Raw genomic sequence first — 18,280 nt, 5'->3', positions numbered from 1 at the left:
TGCAAAAGAAAAACAACTTTTAGAAGAACATTATTAGTAATTCCAACATCTAGGTGTGCCATTATTATTAGCTGAATTCACAAAGAGCATTGTGAAATGTGGCCTAAGCGCAGTACAGTTTGGGTTGCACAAAATTTAACTGTCAGCGTGAAACATGCAGGAAACTTCAACAGAACCCTGGTGATGCCCTTGGCCCTATGGAATTGTCATACCTGTTTGTGGCAAATCACAGGCATTTACCTTTATGAGCTGAAAATTGTACATGCTTGTTCTGAGATAACAAGTAACATGGGTGTTAAGAAAGGTAGCGGTGAACTGAAAAGAGTGGTGAACTGTCAAAAGAGTCTTAGAGAGTACAGACAAACCTCAAAGAGAACTGTGTTAGCCCTTGTGAATGGCTACAGCTAATCTGAACTCTCTATGGGCTAAGAGTTGGCCAAACAATTCTTCCTTCCCTTCTGAAACTCCATCTACCCAACAAAAGGAGGTGTTTAAAAACTTAACATTGGGAGAAGACTATGCACACACATTGCTTGCAATACACAGCAAAATCCTTGTTGCCACTAGAGTAAAGATGTGGTTACTTGAACACTAAATGCATGTATTGTATAAATTACAGCAATAAGATATTTTGTGATAAGGATTTTATTTTGTCAGTTTGTTATGTCTGTTTTTAAAGAGGAACATTTATGTCAGGAGATCAAACACACACCCCTGGTGAAACCTTGAGAAAATTGCATCATGTGAAGTTGATTATATTTTTTTACCGTGGAAATAGAGACAGTAGGTATTTGGTTAGGAAGTTAGACTAAGTTGCATGTCGGTTTGAGATTGGCACACATGCTGACTTCTTCAGCTGTGAAGTCACCTTGGCCCTCTTTTGAAGAGTAGTTTCATCAGGAGAAGAAAGACCTGGAGTGCCACATGTTGCTCTCTTGTAATTTGATAATGACACTCATAGAGAAATCTCTAGTGCCCAGCTTTCGATTCGTCAAAAGCCAGTTTCCATTTTTATTGAACCAATCCAAGACACTTGATGTGTATAAGAGCGTATTACCAATCTAGAAAAGAGCCTTTCCTGAAGAAGAATTGTTAAATCAAACATTTTGTTGGCACTGAAGCTAGCATCAGTGCCGCTATGGCGAGTGAGCAGCCAGCCAGTACTGAGTTAGGGAGCCAACATGGGAGCCCCTGAGTACCAGGGGATATTTCGCACAATGATGGGACAGTAAGTTAACAGTACTGTTTAAGGGTTGTCAGCAATCTTTACGAAATCAAAAGACGGTCAAAATTTGGGAGAGTTATGCTATATGTCTGTGATTTGACAAAAAACAGGTCTGTCAATTCCAAAATCCCACATCTTTCATTCTGGTGTAACTGACAACTTTCATGCCACACAAACTGTACTACTCTTATTTTTCAAGGGCTTAATGTACTTGGTGAATTTACTGATACTGATAACGACATACATAGAGGCTGTAATGGCTAATTCTGTGCCCTTTCGAAGACCAGTCAGTGTTCTTCTAAAAGATGTTCTTTTGCAAGTATGGTGTATTTTCTTGTGATCATGCTAATGTTAGCAGAGAGTTTGGGGGCCTCTGACATTATCAAGAGAAATATTAGCTAAATGTATTTTTAAACTCAAAAGGCCCTTTAAGTCTTTGCTTTTCTACCAATTGAATATTATAATGTGTTCAGCAAAAAGATCTCATCAACCGTCTTTACTCTGGTGCAGTATACAGCATAGCAGGCAGGTCAAACTGGGGACATTCCAGGCCAAAGTGCTGCAGAGATCAGCATTTACCCTAATACTAATACCCTAATAATGATGCAATGTGCTGTCAGACTATACTGCCAGCCAAAACACTGCAAGGACTGGAGCCTGACACTTGTGCAGTATAGTCTGACAATGCCCCCTAGCCAATGACCATTGCCAGTTATAAGTGCAACAATGCATCATAATGTTATTGTATCTGATGTAAAAAAAATCTGACAATATGTACCATGAAGAATGGGCATTCTATTATTCATGGCATCGAAAGCTATTACACCAAAGTTCGCAAACAACCATCACCCATAGCAAACATTCAACACCAATCTCTTAATTGTAAGAATATCAAATTGTGAACCCAGCACATTACACTCATAATGCCAACAGTATCATGGGAAGTGGAATTATTAGACATTATTAATTATTATTATTAAGTGTCAATATTGATGGTCAATATGTTGTGTGTGTGTGTGTATATATTTATATATACACAGAGAGAGTGAGGGAGAGAGAGAGAGAGATTCGTTGCAGTCCTTTAGAATGTATTTCTATAAGTATACCGTGGTGGCCTTAGGGGGTGTGCCCATGCAAAGTAACTTTCGGGGGTCACCATACAGCAACCCTCCCATACACAAACTTAACTAGCACCACTAAATCTCCAAAGTGAGAGGTGTGAGAAACAGTAAAGCAGTATCTCCAGGAGCTGAACCAACACAACAGAATAAAGTCAAAGCCAAAAAACAAATTAGGAATGAAATGTTAACGAAATAACATGTATAATAATGTATGTGGCTAGTTTCTACCCACGTCTAACTCTCGTCAACACATACAGGAAAAAATATCACTCAAGATCATAGAGCTAAGAGCTAAGAGCTAACAGAGGCCTCCTCAGCTCAGTCTGGACAAAGGCTGCTTCTGTGTGAGCTCACACAGTTCACACATCTTACATCTCTCTTTACAGGTGCAAACATTTCTCTACCCATTTCTGCAAGAGTGACTTAAAATCACAAAGTAAGCAGCTTAAGAAAGCCATAAACAGCTCTTTACCTTTAACAGATTAACATCTTTTTTCTGTAATAACAATGTGGACTGCTGAATTCTTCTTCTTCTTCTGTGTTAATGGCAGTGGTCAGGCGAATGTAAGGTGCAATACTGCCACCTACTGAACTGTAGAGCGAGACTTCAGAAACGCATGATTACCCAGTTCAATCCATTTTTCAAACAAACAAACAAACAAGCAGTGAACCTGAAAAATCTGTTTGTGCACCCTGTCCATCCATGACCCTGGCCTGCAAGTAAGCTCTACAGTGAGAAGTCCTTGTGACCCTGTGACTTCTGTGAATCTGCCAAAATTTTTCTTTGAGCTGAGTACATCTCACAGTGAAGCAGAACATGTTTAACCATTTCTCTATTTTTTCTCTAATACTATTTTGACAGTATTGATAAATCCCTTTTTCATGTTTCTTTATTAAGTGCAGTGAGGAATTTAACATAGTATGCCCTATTCGAAGCAGTATAATAACAATTTCTTGCTTCCAATCATATTTTCTGGTTACAGCTAAGCCAATCCATTGTTGATTTTTGTATAGATGTCTACTCCTGTGTTAATGTTCCCAGTTATGCCACAATGTTTGCAAATATCTTTTAATTAAAACTTTTGCCTCCACCTTACTTAATGTAAGTGCTAAATTCGCATCTTTGTTGTTTAAGGATTTGTTTTGCATTCTTGTCCAAAATTTAATTCCCTCTCACTTCCCACATGTGCTGGTACCTATAGAAGGTACAGATATGCAATCTTTTTGAAGCCTGTAAAGGACTTGGTATATTTCCAGAACAAGATCTGACCCACAATGGGATTGACTAGATTGGATACTTTTAAGCACATCCAAAGAGTTCAAGCATATTACTATCTTCAGTGGGTAGTCCTCTTCAGGTACATTCCTGAATTCCAGGTATCATTCAAAGTGAGATTATTAGATGATTTGGTTGTGTTCAACCAAATCATCTAATAATCTCACTTTGAATGATACCTGGAATTCAGGAATGTACACTGCTGCTGCTGTAATTCCTATTGTTGGATGTCTTGGGCCATGGGTATAGGTTTGTAGTACGCCATAGTAATGCTCGGTCAAGTTAGTCCATCTGTATTCGAAGACAGCTTCTCATTTATCTCAAATTCAACACTTGACAGTGGAAAGAACCAAGGCAGAGTCATAGTTCTAGGTACTATATTGTTATAAACAAGCTTCTGTTATACCATTTGATCTGCCTTGATGTCGGCCTCACATCCGAACCACAAAAGGCATCACTGCAAGTATACTGTATGCCTACCATGGTGTATTTTTCATTATGCCCTTTCACACAGTTTACTGCAGACAATGCCAGTTTACGTAGATGCAGAAGCATTTCTCCTGTCTCTACTTGCAAGGATGTGATTGGAGAGGATTTGACCGCACCACAACACACTCTTATTGCTGTGCTTTTATAATATCAAGTGGTTTCAAGTTAAATGCAGCAGCTGACCTGTAGGCCACACAACCATAGTCAAAGACTGCCCTGATCAATGCAGCACAGATATTCAAGACAGACACCTGGCCAGCTCCCAGTCACATCCATCTAAACATCTAAAAATGTTGAGGCTTCTTTTACACTTATCAGACATTTTCCCAGTGTGGTATTTCCAAGTCAACTTAGAGTCCTTCCACATTATAAGGAATCTGTCCACTTTGTTCGAGGTCCTGGCCTTACAATTTTAGACCCAGTGCATTAGCATTGGATTTTCTCAAAAAACATATGACTTGGGATTTTGCAACAGACATCCTGAATCCCCAATTATTTCCCCAGTGTTTCACTGGGGAATTGCATCCCACACCTTTTTTTATCACACATATCATATTCCAACCCCTTTTCTATAGGGCCTATCATCTGCAATCAACATCACAAGGCCTTAGTAAGTTATACTACCAGTAGAAGTACCACCAGTAGAAATACAGTGCGCACATTCCTTAACCTGTTTCTCTTTCTCTTATAGGCTCTAGGTTGAAAACATCACCCCTCCCTTGAGCTGACCATAGGCCCTCTGGTGCACTCATGAGTGAGCTCAGTCTGCTCTGCCTCCCTTTTACTGATTCTGCTAGGGAACAGACAACAGGTGAGTATTACAGGTAAGTATAACACTCACAGTTTTGCAGTCTTTCTGGTGATGGGCAATACCTTTGCCTCATCACACATCCACTTCCCATGCTGGGAGCCTGAGAGCCGTACTCCTCGCAGCTGCAAATGGTCACCCAGCATTACGGCTGGACAGCAGCTGTCGCTGCAATTCAGCTGTTCCCAGCTCTAGAAGCAAAAGCATTTCAAATGCTCATGGACCTACCAGCATTGACCAGCAGCACCAGCTATCACGGTATGTGTCCACTTGAGCTTTTTGTTGCCACACTCTGCTACCCACACGTTTCTGCTCACCACATGTGGGCTTGTCTGACATTTCTCTTATGGAAATGAAGAAAAAAAACAGGACACATATCAAGTATGCTACTTATTTTTAATGTTCCATAAAACCCTATAGAAGAAATATATATATATATATATATATATATATATATATATAATATATATATATATATATATATATATACACACACACACACATAATAAATTTAGTATTTTTAACATAACATAAAGGGCTGTCCATGAGAAACTGTCATTAAAGACTTCATCCATATTAGCTGTCTATGTTTAAAATCTAAAGTTGTGACCCTGCTTTGACTAGATAATATTCGCTGACATGGATGTAAACAAGGACACTTCTTTGTATTTACAGATACCTTGCGACAGAGAGTTCCTTTGGTCTTTCTGGTTTTTATATTTTTATAGACAAACTTTGGTCTTCAATTGGCAAATTATCTTTAAATAAAACAGAATTCTGATAATATTAAGAAATGGTTTGCATTAGAAGTTTTATCTGAGCTTAACGTCTTAACATCACTTAACATCCAAAGAGAAACTCATGCTTAATGGCAGTATCAATACAAGTCTTTTTATTTATGAAATTAAGACATTCCAAACTCCGTAACAACACTTACAGTTAAGGTATTTGTGGCTAAACAGATTCAAACAAGACCATCAGGAATTTATCCTTGGTCACACTACAGTATTTTTAAAATCATAACCGATAACCAATGTAGTGTGGGCCAAGAATTAGTGTGTTTTGTTTTAATTCTTAATTTGTCTATATGTATTTATCTATTTACCATTTTAAATCAATACATGTATTACATTGTTTGACCAAATAATATCATAGAATTCACTTCCTTTTGTTCCGCAAAGCCTATGCAATTTTTTAAAGTATACTCTAAAAAGCACTATTAAAATATATAATTAAATGCTCCAATATCAATGGCACAGAATGCTTGAATGCAACATCTTTTAACATAATATTAACAATTATGAACTACTTTATAATGATTTGGAAACCTATGGAAAACTTTAAACTCATCTTAGGACTTTAAAAATGGTACTTATTGTGGCTGTAGTTAATGTATCTTGCTCTTCAGTAGCAATGTTTCAAATAAGTAAAGTTCTGTATAATGAACATGCTCTTCAAAACTTTCAGCTGACACCAACACACTATGCTTCACGTGCATAATATCAGTTGTGTCCCAACGTTCTGTCCTTCCAAAATTCTGTCAAATTTAAATACATGTTAGAAGCAGGCCTGGGTCTATGGGGGTGCAAAAGCATACACTGCCCACTCATTTGAGCTTTGTAGAAAATGCACTTAAGCAGCGTATATGCCGCTAATGAAGATAATTTATATAGTGTACATGCATCTGAAACTCCTCCAACTGCCTGAGCGGATTCCCCCTCTGTGGGTTCTTACTTAAAATCAGGATGCGGTTTGTTCTTTGTTATTTTCCTGTCTGCATAACACACAGTTTAACTGGATTTAATGCAACACAGTATGTGAAATGTTGACTACAAACCACTGTACCCAGAATTAGCAGATTACTATGTATTATTACATTAAATTATCATAATACAATCGTGTACAGTGAAAATGTCTTTATGCATGGCCCATTCCCAGTTCACAGCGCATGGTCACACATTATGGTGGGGGTCATGATATACCCTCCTATATACACAGACCACTAGAACAAAACACAATCTAAACATGAACCAATATTAACAGATTATTTAAAAGTGCAAAAGTGTGTGTGTGTAAGATTTTCAGGATGTGATCTTCCAGGGGTTATTCCATGAAGCAAGCTAACTCAATAAGCCCAGCTATTTTTTGTCAATTTCAAGTCGACAAAAGAAGCTAATCTTCTGCCCTGCTCAGTCACATGACTGTGAAGCGTTATCAATGTTTTTTTCTGCGTACACCCTATTCAGAACCTGCACTTAATCACTCAGAGTTTAGATTTAACCAACCGCAGCATCTCTTACCCCACAAAGAGCCTGGGACACATCCTGTACATTTTTACAGTGTGAATGATAATACTGCGGACTGAATAGCGGAAAGATCTTTTAAAAATCACATGGATGGTGGGGCTGTAAGGGACACTGATTCACTCCCTAAAGTCAATGTGCAACATTTTTAAAACCAGTGCGTTGTTATTAACAAGAGGAAAATACACCTTTTCGTTCAGTCAAAAAAAAACGTTTTATTAGTCATCTTTTTTTAGCCTGTGGCATGAATAGAGCCTCAAGTAAATGTTATTTAAAATGAGCATATTAAAATTACTTACATCTTTCTCACATCTTCCTAATTTTCAGTTAGACCTTCATGATGATTACTACTGCTGAACAGTACAGGGTATCTGAAGAAGTTCTCACCATCATACAGTTTTTTGAAAAGTTTAGCATTTCCAAGCTCTTGAGTGTGTATTCCTAGGAGGATCAGGAGAATCAGGACATATCCCATCATTGGAAGACTATTTTATGTTATTCAAATACCTAAAGCTCCTCCCACAGTACAAACAGTGTTATGGCTGTTCTCCTGCATGAATGTGCAGGTGTTTGTTAAGATGATTCAGTCTATTGAAACTCATATCACACTCCAAGCATTTATACGGTTTCTCTCCTGTGTGAATGCGCTGGTGTATTCGGAGCGCACGACTCTCTCTAAAGTTCTTCCCACACTCTGAGCAGTAATACGGTTTCTCTCCTGTGTGAATGCGCTTGTGTGCACTGAAGGCACCACTCTCTCTAAAGCTCTTCCCACACTCTGAGCAGTAATACGGTTTCTCCCCCGTGTGAATGCGCTGGTGTACCTGGAGATCACTCTGTCTAGTAAAACTCTTTCCACACCTTAAGCAGTTATATGGTTTTTCTCCTGTGTGAATGCGCTGGTGTTTTCTGAGGGCAACACTCTCTCTAAAGCTCTTCCCACAGTCTGAACAGTGAAACGGTTTCTCTCCTGTGTGAATGCGCTGGTGTGTTTGGAGATAACACTGTCTAGTAAAGCTCTGTCCACACTCTGAGCACTGATACGGTTTCTCTCCTGTGTGAACGCGCTGGTGTCGATAGAGAGAACTCTGTACAGAAAAACTCTGTCCACACTCTGAGCAGTAATACGGTTTCTCTCCTGTGTGACTGCGCTGATGTATTTGGAGATTACTTTGTCTAATAAAACTCTGTCCACACTCCGAGCAGGGATACGGTCTCTCTCCTGTGTGAATGCGCTGGTGTATTTGGAGATGACTCTGTCTAGTAAAACTTTGTCCACACTCTGAGCATTGGTGAATTCTTCCTTTGCCTGTCCTGTTTTGTGTTCGTCTGGGTGACGGTTTGGTGCAGAGTGCAGCGGAAGATGTTTGAGTAGTGGAGATTTCAGACACCACATCCTCACATTTAATCTCTTCTGGCTTCAGCATTGCGATGCCTTTCTCTTGATGGCTTGATGGTTTCTTGATGTGGTTGTGGAAGTCAGAGGAGGCCATTCTTTCCTGGAAAAAAATAGGAAAATATAAAATTCAGTGTCAAATGTAGTAAAACAAATGTCCTGGTCAGAAATCAAAGTAGTCAAACAGAAAAAGCTGTGTCAGGCTGTTGGGTTTACCAGACAAATCTTTTACAGTAAAACATTATAAAAATTATACCTACTTTTCTGTTCAGTATTTTTTGGGATCTATTATCTGGGCAACATCTACACATTTATTTTTGCTATTCAGAATCTACTCCAGCTACTTTCTCCTGGTTATCAGCGCCGTTTAACATTTAGAAATTGGTGTTAGATTGACGCTTTTTGGCATTTACTGAATGGTGGATTTAAAATCATGTACTGCTTACTTGGCATCCATGTAAGGGAACTAAACTAATTAGATTGTTTTCAGGTTTGCAATAACGCAGCAGAATACAGTGGCAGGATACTGACAACCAAAAGTTATGTTGTCAAGTCATCACACCAAACGGTTAGCTAACGGTGAGCACAGTTAGCTAACCATCTCCAAAAAATGTGCTGAGCCCGGTTTTTAAGTGTTTGTGTCAAACTGTGTCCATGTGGAAATGCCACTGAAATGGTTACCCCACAGAACTATTCGACCCTGCAGGAGAAAAGAGGACAAATAGTACTGACCAATTACTGTCCCACATCTCTCATGAACGGCTATGGCCTATCTGAACTTTCTATGGGCACATGGCTAAGAAGAGGCCAACCAATTCTTCTTTCCCTTCTGATACTGTGCAACAAAAGTCTGGGCTGCTTACTAATCTTCTAAAGGCACTGTACAGCAACAAGATCTTTTGTGATTAGGATTTCATCTCGTCAGGTACTTATGTCTGAGGTAAACTGGCCTAATCTTTTTTGAAAAGGAACACATACCCAGTGGGTACATCTGTTGCAAGACCAACAGTAGGTATTCAACAGTAGATATTTGGTTTAGACTAAGTTGCATGTCAGTTTGACATTACACTTGGTTACATGGTATCGCACAAGCTGACTTCTTCAGGTGTGACATCACCTTGGCCCCCTTGTGAAGAGTAGTTTCATCAGGAGAAGAAAGACCTGGAGGGCTACATGTTGCTGACTTCTAATGTGACAAGACCACTAATGGAGAGAACTCTAGTGCCCAGCTTTTGGTTGGACAAGAGCCAGTTTCCCTTTTAATTTAACCGATTCACTGTAGTAGCAATACACTTGACCTGGCTGACCAACAAATGTCCTCAGCGGGAGCCAGTCCTGGGATAAGCCATGTCAGAGCATGGACAGACACACATACTTGTTTCCATTTTAACACACAGCCATACACACATTCAGGGAGCTTTTGGCAAGGCTGAGAGTGACAGGTAAACAATTCTCCTTCATAAGCTATAGTGCTTCTTAACAGATGGGGTGTTCATACAGGTATTACAATGACTGTGCTTTGAAGGGGATTTTTTTTGTTTGCAGGTTTTGTTTACTAGTGATTATAAACATCTGCTAAGGAGCAGGTTCTAGCTGTGTGATTTGTTGGTATTACTGCTTATTACGTTTAGGCTTGAGATCTGTGTTAAGAGCTAGCATTTGCAGACACAAGAAGTAATGAGCACTGAAAAAAAATGTGACAAGTTCAGAAAGCAACCCCAGGCCGGGTCCAACTGCATCACTACTAGAAGAAAATTTAAGTGATTAACATGAAAATTCTGGTAGATTCTGGTACACTCTGAGAATACAATACAGGGGTAAATTATTTAGTTAATTCAGTACAACAACAACCAAGTACAACTGTGCTTGGTCCCTGATAATCACTGTTGATGATTTAATTAATTTGTAGATGGCAGTTAAGCTTTCATAGTGGTTACAACAGACCACAGAAATCAAATGTTATTAATTTCAAACAATAAAGTGGTAGCTGATAAAATTGTACAATTATTTTATAATTTACACCTAACGTTTTTTCCCTAGTGTTTGAAAGCTGGTGATTAAAGAAATCCAAATGAGCGAAGATGAAACCAATTCCAACACTTGTGAAACGTGGCACATTTTTGGAAAAGTTATATCAGTTCTGAAAACCTTTGCCAAAATATATATATATATATATATATATATATAATATATATATATATATATAATATATATATATATATATATATATGGGTCAGCTAGATAATTATTGTGAATCGCTGATCTGCTGTATTCTTTGCTAGCAGAGGGGCATGTTCAGTGACCTCAGGCATTAAAAGAGCTCTCAACAATTCTTCCTTTTTACCCCAAAAGAGAGGCCCCTCCTCCGTTCTGCCTTTTTCCATTGTCTGCACCACATGGGCAAAGGACCCAACTACAGTAGACCTGTTTTGAACTAGTTTAACTATTTCAAGTTAAAGTAACTAGCTTGAGCGGCTGTTAACCATTCAAAAATATTCTCAGACAAGCTTGCAAAAGGTGGTCAACTGCCTTGTGAAGCGATCAAGTCCTTCATTTGCAGATAAGTCTCTTTTCCTGGATCTCCACCTAGAGGAATGGACACTATTCCTAGCAACCCTGGATGATACACTTTGTAGCTAAAAATCCTCTCTACATTCCACACAGGAATTCCATGAACACGGCTCGAAGGACATCTTGTCCATGGCTTAACTGTGAAGTCCATGCAGCTCCGATTGCACATACCGCTGCTTTTAAATCAGGAAACACCACCAACACGAGAAGCCTGTGAACGGTGTTAAACACAATAACAGACTTTAGGAGGCAAACTTGTTCTGTGAGTAACATCAGTGCTGCGCTTCCAGATGAGCTGAATACTTTATACGCCCATTTCGCGCCGCGCTCCTGGAATCAGCCCCCGCTGAGTGCAGAACCTTAAGCACGTTTACACCCGCAAGGCAGCCGGACCAGACGGCATTCCTGGACACATCCTCAAAACATGTGCACATCAGCTGGCAGGAGTGTTCACAGACATCTTTAAGCCCTCTCTACACTGATCCCTGACTCTACACGCTGCCCTCTCCCACCTGGACAAAAAGAACATGTATGTGACTATAGCTCAGCATTCAACACCATCATGCCCTCAAGGCTCGACATTAAGCTTCAGGATCTGGGTCTGAACAGTTCTCTGTGAAGCTGGATCCTGAACTTCCCGACAGGCCGATGCTAGGTGGTAAGGATGGGCAACATCACCTCTTCCTCACTGACCCTTAACACCAGAGCTCCTCAGGGCTGTGTGCTCAGCCCTTTCTTGTACTCTCTGTACACCCACGACTGTTCAGCCAGACACCGCTCCAATGTCATCATCAAATTTGCAGATGACACCACGATTGTGGGCCTGATCTCCAATGACAATGAGGAGGCCTACAGAGAGGAGGTCAGCTTCCTGACACACTGATGCCAGGAGAACAACCTGTCTCTCAATGTCAACAAGACCAAGGAGCTCATAGTGGACTTCAGGAAGCAAGATAAAGTGCACACCCCCATCACCATCAACTGAGCCACTGTACAGAGGGTCAGCAGCTTCAAGTTCAGGGGAACTGACATGGACCAAACACACCACATGGGTGGTGAAGAAAGCTCAACAGCGCCTCTTCTACCTCAGGTGGCTCAGGTTGTTTGGTATGAACCCCCGCATCCTCAGAATATTCTACACATGTACTGTGGAGAGCATTTTAACAGGCTCCATCACCACCTGGTATGGGAACTGCACTGCCATTGAGTGGAAAGCTCTGCAGAGGGTGGTGCGGACAGCCCAGCACATCACCAGGGTCCAGCTCACAAACCACCTGGATTTATACACCAGCCGCTGCCTGAGGAAGACCAGGAGGATTCTAAAAGGACTCCACCCACCCAAGCCAACGTCTGTTCTCACAGCTGCCAAGCCGGAGGAGGTACACAAGCATAAAGTCCAGAACCAGCCGGTTCCGAGACAGTTTCTTCCCCCGGGCCATCAGGCTGTTGAACCAGCCAGTAGTGCTGGTGTATTGGTCTATAGGCCTGTCACTGCACCTCTGAATCACCATGATGATGATCTCCAGAGACAATTCACACCACATCCACACCTCAAACAGACTCACTCTAGTTTACTGTAACTTCTATTTAGTCAACCTACACCTGCACATATAGATTGAGATCTTGGATCTTTGATCCATATCTTGTAAATCTGGAACATCAAGAGAGTTGAAGAACACCAAAAATCTCGAATATTAATGCATTTTCCATGTATTTATGTTTTAACCAGTTTTGTTTTGATCATCTAAACTCAGAAACATATGTGTAATGCAAATTAAATCGCTTATCTTTGCATAATATCTCTATAACATCATAATATCTCAGTAAACATCATTAGACTGAGTCATCTTCAGTTTGTCACAGTTTAAAGTCAGTCTTTGTTCTAGCATGGACAAGAACATTTGCAAGAGTTACCTGATCTCGTTACCATACAGTGAAGCTTGCTTGTAAACCACCCGCAAACGCTTTCACAGTTTGAAATTGGCACCATTTTTGTCTCTGTTAAGTGAACAAAGTAACAGTGTGTCGTCTTACAAAATTATCTTGCTCATGTGTCATCTCTCTTACACTGGCTAAATATGCACTGAGCTAAGATTCAGTGTAACAATGTTGATGTTGAAGAAAGGTACATGCATACTTACATGGAATGTTCGTAGTAGGTTCCCAGTGGCTCTCACTTTGATGGAACATAAGATAAAGTATAACAGCTGAGACATTTTAATGGTGGTTTTCAAGAAACATGTAGAAGCACTGGCTTGTCAAAGTCTGATTAAAATTACAGTAAAATCAGAAATGACAGCTACTGCTTGGTTTATTTATGCTCAGCAACACCTCAGTAGTGCAGATCTCTCTCTCTTTCTGTGTTTATATGAATAGACAATTGAGAGAGTTCTCTCTGGACCAACCCATTTTCTATGCTCTGTAAAAAAAAAAACAGTCACTGGGAAGCTAGTACAGACATCTATAGTCATAAGTAAATATGCATGTAACTTTTAGTCTGCTGATTAATACAAAGACAAAACACCAAAACAAATATTCATCAGCAACAGGAAGAGAAAATGGCACCAATGGGAATCCTTAATTTTACTTACCAACCATCTGATATGTTACAAGGACAATTAGAACATATGAGTGAGTAAAGAGTAAAAATCTCATTCGTCTGTCTACTACTGTCTAACGGGTCAAGCTAATTCTTTGGCTGACCCACAGAAACTGTATTTAATTTTTACTGTGTGCAGTATTTGCCAGTAGTGTAAAAGTCAGTTTCACTCAGCAACTGTAAGGGGGCCCCTGGAGCAAAAATACCCTCGCACCAACCCTCCCACCCTCCAAGCTAACCTAGCACTCCATTAAGAAATAAATGTAGCCCACGAAAAAATTACAATAATAGTGTTAAAAGCAACTTTCATAAACATACAATTAGAAGAAAAAAAGCACAAGTATTCCAGCCAGCATCCATCCATTAGCACATGAAGTTAAGTTTCTGACTCTATTCTAATCTTGTTGGATCTTTATGGTCTAAAATAAAAGGGTAACTTGCCAAAGTGAGAGGTGTGAGAAACAGTAAAGCAGTCCAGGTGCGGAATAGAATAAAGTCAAAGCCAAAAAAAGGATTAGAATTAGGAACGAAATGTTAACGAAATAATGAACGAAATGTTAACGAAATAATAAATGTAATAACAAATGTGACTAGTTTCTCAGCACTTCAACCCATACAAAAACAAGATCGCCCTGAGAGCAACACTAAGAGCTAAGAGCTAACATTGGCCTTCACAGCTCCGTCTGGACAAAAGCTGCTTCTGTGTTAGCGCACACACTTCACTTATTTTACACCTTTTTTCACATGTGAACATTTCTCTACCCGTTTCTGTAAGAGTGAGTTAAAACACAGAGTAAACAGCTCGTTACCTTCAACGGAGCAGCGTCTGCTTCTCTCTAGTAACATTGTGGCGCGGTGGATTCTTCTTCTTCTCAGTTTTTAGCGGTTGGCAAGCCTGTCATTGGATTCTTCTTCTTCTCCGCTTTTTTGGCTTTGGAGACCCAGAGGTTGAATCTCAATTGGCTCCGTACTCCCTATGTAGTGCGCTATGTATGCCGTGAATTATAGACCTCGGCACCCAAATAGTATATTATTTGTCCAAAAAACTATTTGTTATTCAGCCATTGGCTGCACTACTCCTTATATAGCAGTAACTGCACGATCTGACCATAGAGACCGTCGTTCCCTGACTTACGTTGTGCACTATTTAGGGAGTAGGGAGCCATTAGAGATTCCGCCACTGTCCACATACTGATAAACCCCGCCTCCTGCGCTACCATTGGCTAGAAGTTCATATTAGCTGTCGGTTGATTGGCCAGTGAAGAGACTCTTCATGGTAATAAAGCAATCAGAATTAGATCATCTACGTTGGTGAGGAACAAGATCCAGAAAATCCAGGAGAGTTTTATACCAGTTCAGCACAGCAGGACACTTAAACACTCCACTGTTTTCAGAAACACGTCTATTTCTCGTTTAATAATAATAGCAATAATAATAAAAATTATTACTATTATTAGTATTATTATTATTATATACAGCAATTTCATTAGGGTTTAATATTTACCATATTCATTTTGTCATGTTTATTTGGCATAAATATGACAAAATTTTGATCTTTGATTTGCAAATTAGCTTAAAAAAAAGAATTCTGATAATATTAAGAAAAAGTCTGTAATATAAGTTGTACCTAACCTGAACGTTCACAAGTTTCAAAGATAAATTTTATAGCAATAGCAGTACAGTTTTTTTATTTAAAAAATCAATGTCAATCCAAAATCCATAATACCAAACCAAAATAAGTGGATGTTACCCATCTTAAGTTTGCTACACAACAAACATGTGATACTAATTTATGTACTTATTATTATATATAATATATATGTATAGGTTGGATTGGATAACATTTATGCAAAATTAAAGAAACTTCCTATACCTTGCTTGTACTGAGGAACTTTCTAGGTAGAAACCAAATTGTTTTTGAATGTTTATTAGTAAAGAGATCATTTAAATTCCAAAACACCACAACTGGCTTAGAAACATATTTTCTCAGAATGTTGAAAGAAATAATAATATTAAAGCACAATTCAGTATAGGATCAAAAAAAGCAGAATACTCCTAAGGAGAAATTCTTTCAGTTGACAAACAGGTAAAATGTTTTTGTCAGTCCACCCAGTCCACCATTTTCTTCTGGTTGATCCAGATATTGTATGTGGAGAGACATTGTTTGTATACGACATACAACAATGTAATAGGAGCTGTTTAGAGCTTCACTTGTGATTTTGAAATTTTAGTTACATTCCAGGTGGAAGTTTAGCCTCCATAAATATTTAAACCCTTGTGGTTATAACATTCAATTTAGAATTAGGATCTTTTGTATGGAAATTTTAAGCCTCCTTTATTAACACTGTTTGAAGAGAGAGATAATTAACAGAAATCAGCACTGTGAATTAGCATAAAAGTTCAGGTTAACGATTTCAAAGGAATTCACAGACAATTGCTTGGCTGCTGGATGGCAATAGAGCCAAGAAACATTTGTAACAACATGCTTGAATGCAACACTTTTTAAAATAATATTAAGAACTATGAGGTGGTTCATTATGGCTAGAAAATCTAAGAAATACTTTCACCTTTTAGCACTCAGAATTGAATTAATTGTGTGTTGTACTTACTGCATTTTGTTCTTTAGTTGTAATGTTTCAAATAAGTAAATAAAGTTTTGTACAATAGACATGGACATGTTCTTCAAAACTGTTGGTGCCTGCACACCACTGTGCTCTAGATCTGTCTAAAGAGTAAGTTACACCAAGATGTTGTCCCCTTTTGCAAGTACAGGCACATCTATCAACTTTTAGTCATACAATTTTTCAAAATTCTGTCAAATTCAGCACAGTAATCACATGGTCATGGCATAATTAGCTGTGAGCTCAGTTGAAACTGCCTCGTAATCTGAACTTAAAGTGTCTTGTTGTGGTGACACTTTCCCAGCATTCAATGAAATAGTCAAAATGAACTGGCCCATAGTCCCGTATGCAGTCTCTCAAATAAAGGCATAAATGTGTGTTAGGAGTAGGCCTGGGCTTATGGAGGTGTGTTGCATTATCTGTTGAGCTTTGTAGAAAATGCAGATAAGCAGCTGTGCATGCTTCTCTTTAATCAGAGAATATTGCTGTCTATAGTGATTCCAATTTCTGAACTGTTAGTTTTGTTATTAGTTTTGGGGTTAGAGGTCATGCCTCATTGAAATAAATCTCCCCAGGGTGTAGCTAAAATAGATAGTCAAACATAGTGAGCGAATACTGTCATGAATATACCTAAATGGATAGAATAAAACACAAAACAATCAACATTTCCATTACCAACACTAATGCCCGAGGCATGTCTACATCACCAGATGAAGCTGAATGTAAGCCCTTGAGTCACTGACTGTACTTAATAGAATTAACAGAATTAACATCATGTCCACCTCTCCAACTGCCTGAGCTGTTCCCCTTTGTGGGTTCATAATTAAAAGTGCCTGGCGACCTTGTTGATGAACAGCCTCTAAAGGTGTGTCTTATATATGTAATATATATGTAAATATATGTACTTGACATTTGTTGATAAATGTTTACATTTAAATACATAGTTAAACCAGGTAGATTGTATCTGGTCTTTGCTTCTTTACCTGTGGTATAGGACACTCCTGCAGTATGGGTTGGTCTTTTTTCTGCCAACATAATGCACACTATGATGATGTGAGCACCCCCATTACCAGTGCACCATCAGTGTTTTTCTTCTGGGCCCAGGCTTGGTTAGGTGTGCAAACAGCAGCAAATTTGGAGAGACTTGTCTGCAAGTATTTATTTGTAGTCTACTTAGGGATACATCTCTGGAGCAAGAAATGAAACAAGCCAGCACAAAATGAAGGCACATGCTGTAGTGTCTGTCACCAATAAGCTCCTGCTGAGAACACAAGTAAATGCTTCTCTGTATCCTAAGAAGGAGACACTTTCTAAAACTATACATTGCTCGAAATAAAGGTACTCGGCAGGTATGTTTCGTTTATCAAAGTACAAACAATGTAAATGTTCCCTCAAAGGTTCAACAGTGGTTTTTACGTCCAATTGTGTACCTTAAATAAGTTTTTCCAGGTGAAAAGCATGTATTTGTATCTTTTCATAACTTACGTTTCAAAACAGAACAATGAAATAAAAAGGCTGGAGACGAGACAGGCTGCATGGAGTCTGTACAGCTTAAAAAATATAATTTCATTATGGTACAGTTATGTTCCCTGACTAAATGTACTAAATGTCCCACCCCAGTGACAAGAGGGATACTGCCTCAGTGACAGTTTCAGACCTTTTTTTCTGATAGTGCACTGTACCAAAGTTCTTGGACCTCATCTACCAAGGCAATAATGAAAACAATTATTCTAAATGATGGCACATTAGGGTCAGGTACAAATGTAGCAAGAATTATGTTTTTTTTGTTTTTTTTTTTTACTTTAGCAGGTTTCACAAATACATTTACGGTATTTTGCAGATGCTCTTCTTCAGAGTGACTTGGGTGTTAC

At 39.0% G+C, this 18,280-nt stretch overlaps 1 protein-coding gene across 4 annotated transcripts; it reads right to left on the bottom strand.

Moving 5' to 3' along the window:
• Positions 1–7,417: 7,417 nt before the first annotated feature.
• On the bottom strand, positions 7,418–14,703 carry LOC118812788 (zinc finger protein 239-like). Of its 4 annotated transcripts, XM_036577909.1 has the most exons (4): positions 14,598–14,688; positions 13,331–13,608; positions 13,104–13,187; positions 7,418–8,721 (listed from the first exon to the last, which is right to left on the bottom strand). In XM_036577909.1, exon 4 carries the CDS (start codon positions 8,713–8,715, stop codon positions 7,759–7,761), a length of 957 nt encoding a protein of 318 aa, XP_036433802.1. In that variant the 5' UTR covers positions 8,716–8,721; positions 13,104–13,187; positions 13,331–13,608; positions 14,598–14,688; the 3' UTR covers positions 7,418–7,758. The 4 variants fall into 4 exon arrangements, with proteins under 4 accessions (XP_036433802.1, XP_036433801.1, XP_036433803.1 ...); XM_036577908.1 differs by lacking the exon at positions 13,104–13,187; XM_036577910.1 differs by lacking the exon at positions 13,331–13,608 and having other exon boundaries at positions 14,598–14,677.
• Positions 14,704–18,280: the final 3,577 nt, after the last annotated feature.

Source organism: Colossoma macropomum, unplaced genomic scaffold (genome assembly GCF_904425465.1).
Source record: "Colossoma macropomum unplaced genomic scaffold, Colossoma_macropomum, whole genome shotgun sequence".
In the NCBI taxonomy this organism is placed as follows: domain Eukaryota; kingdom Metazoa; phylum Chordata; class Actinopteri; order Characiformes; family Serrasalmidae; genus Colossoma; species Colossoma macropomum.
This window is presented reverse-complemented; position numbering and strand designations above follow the sequence as displayed.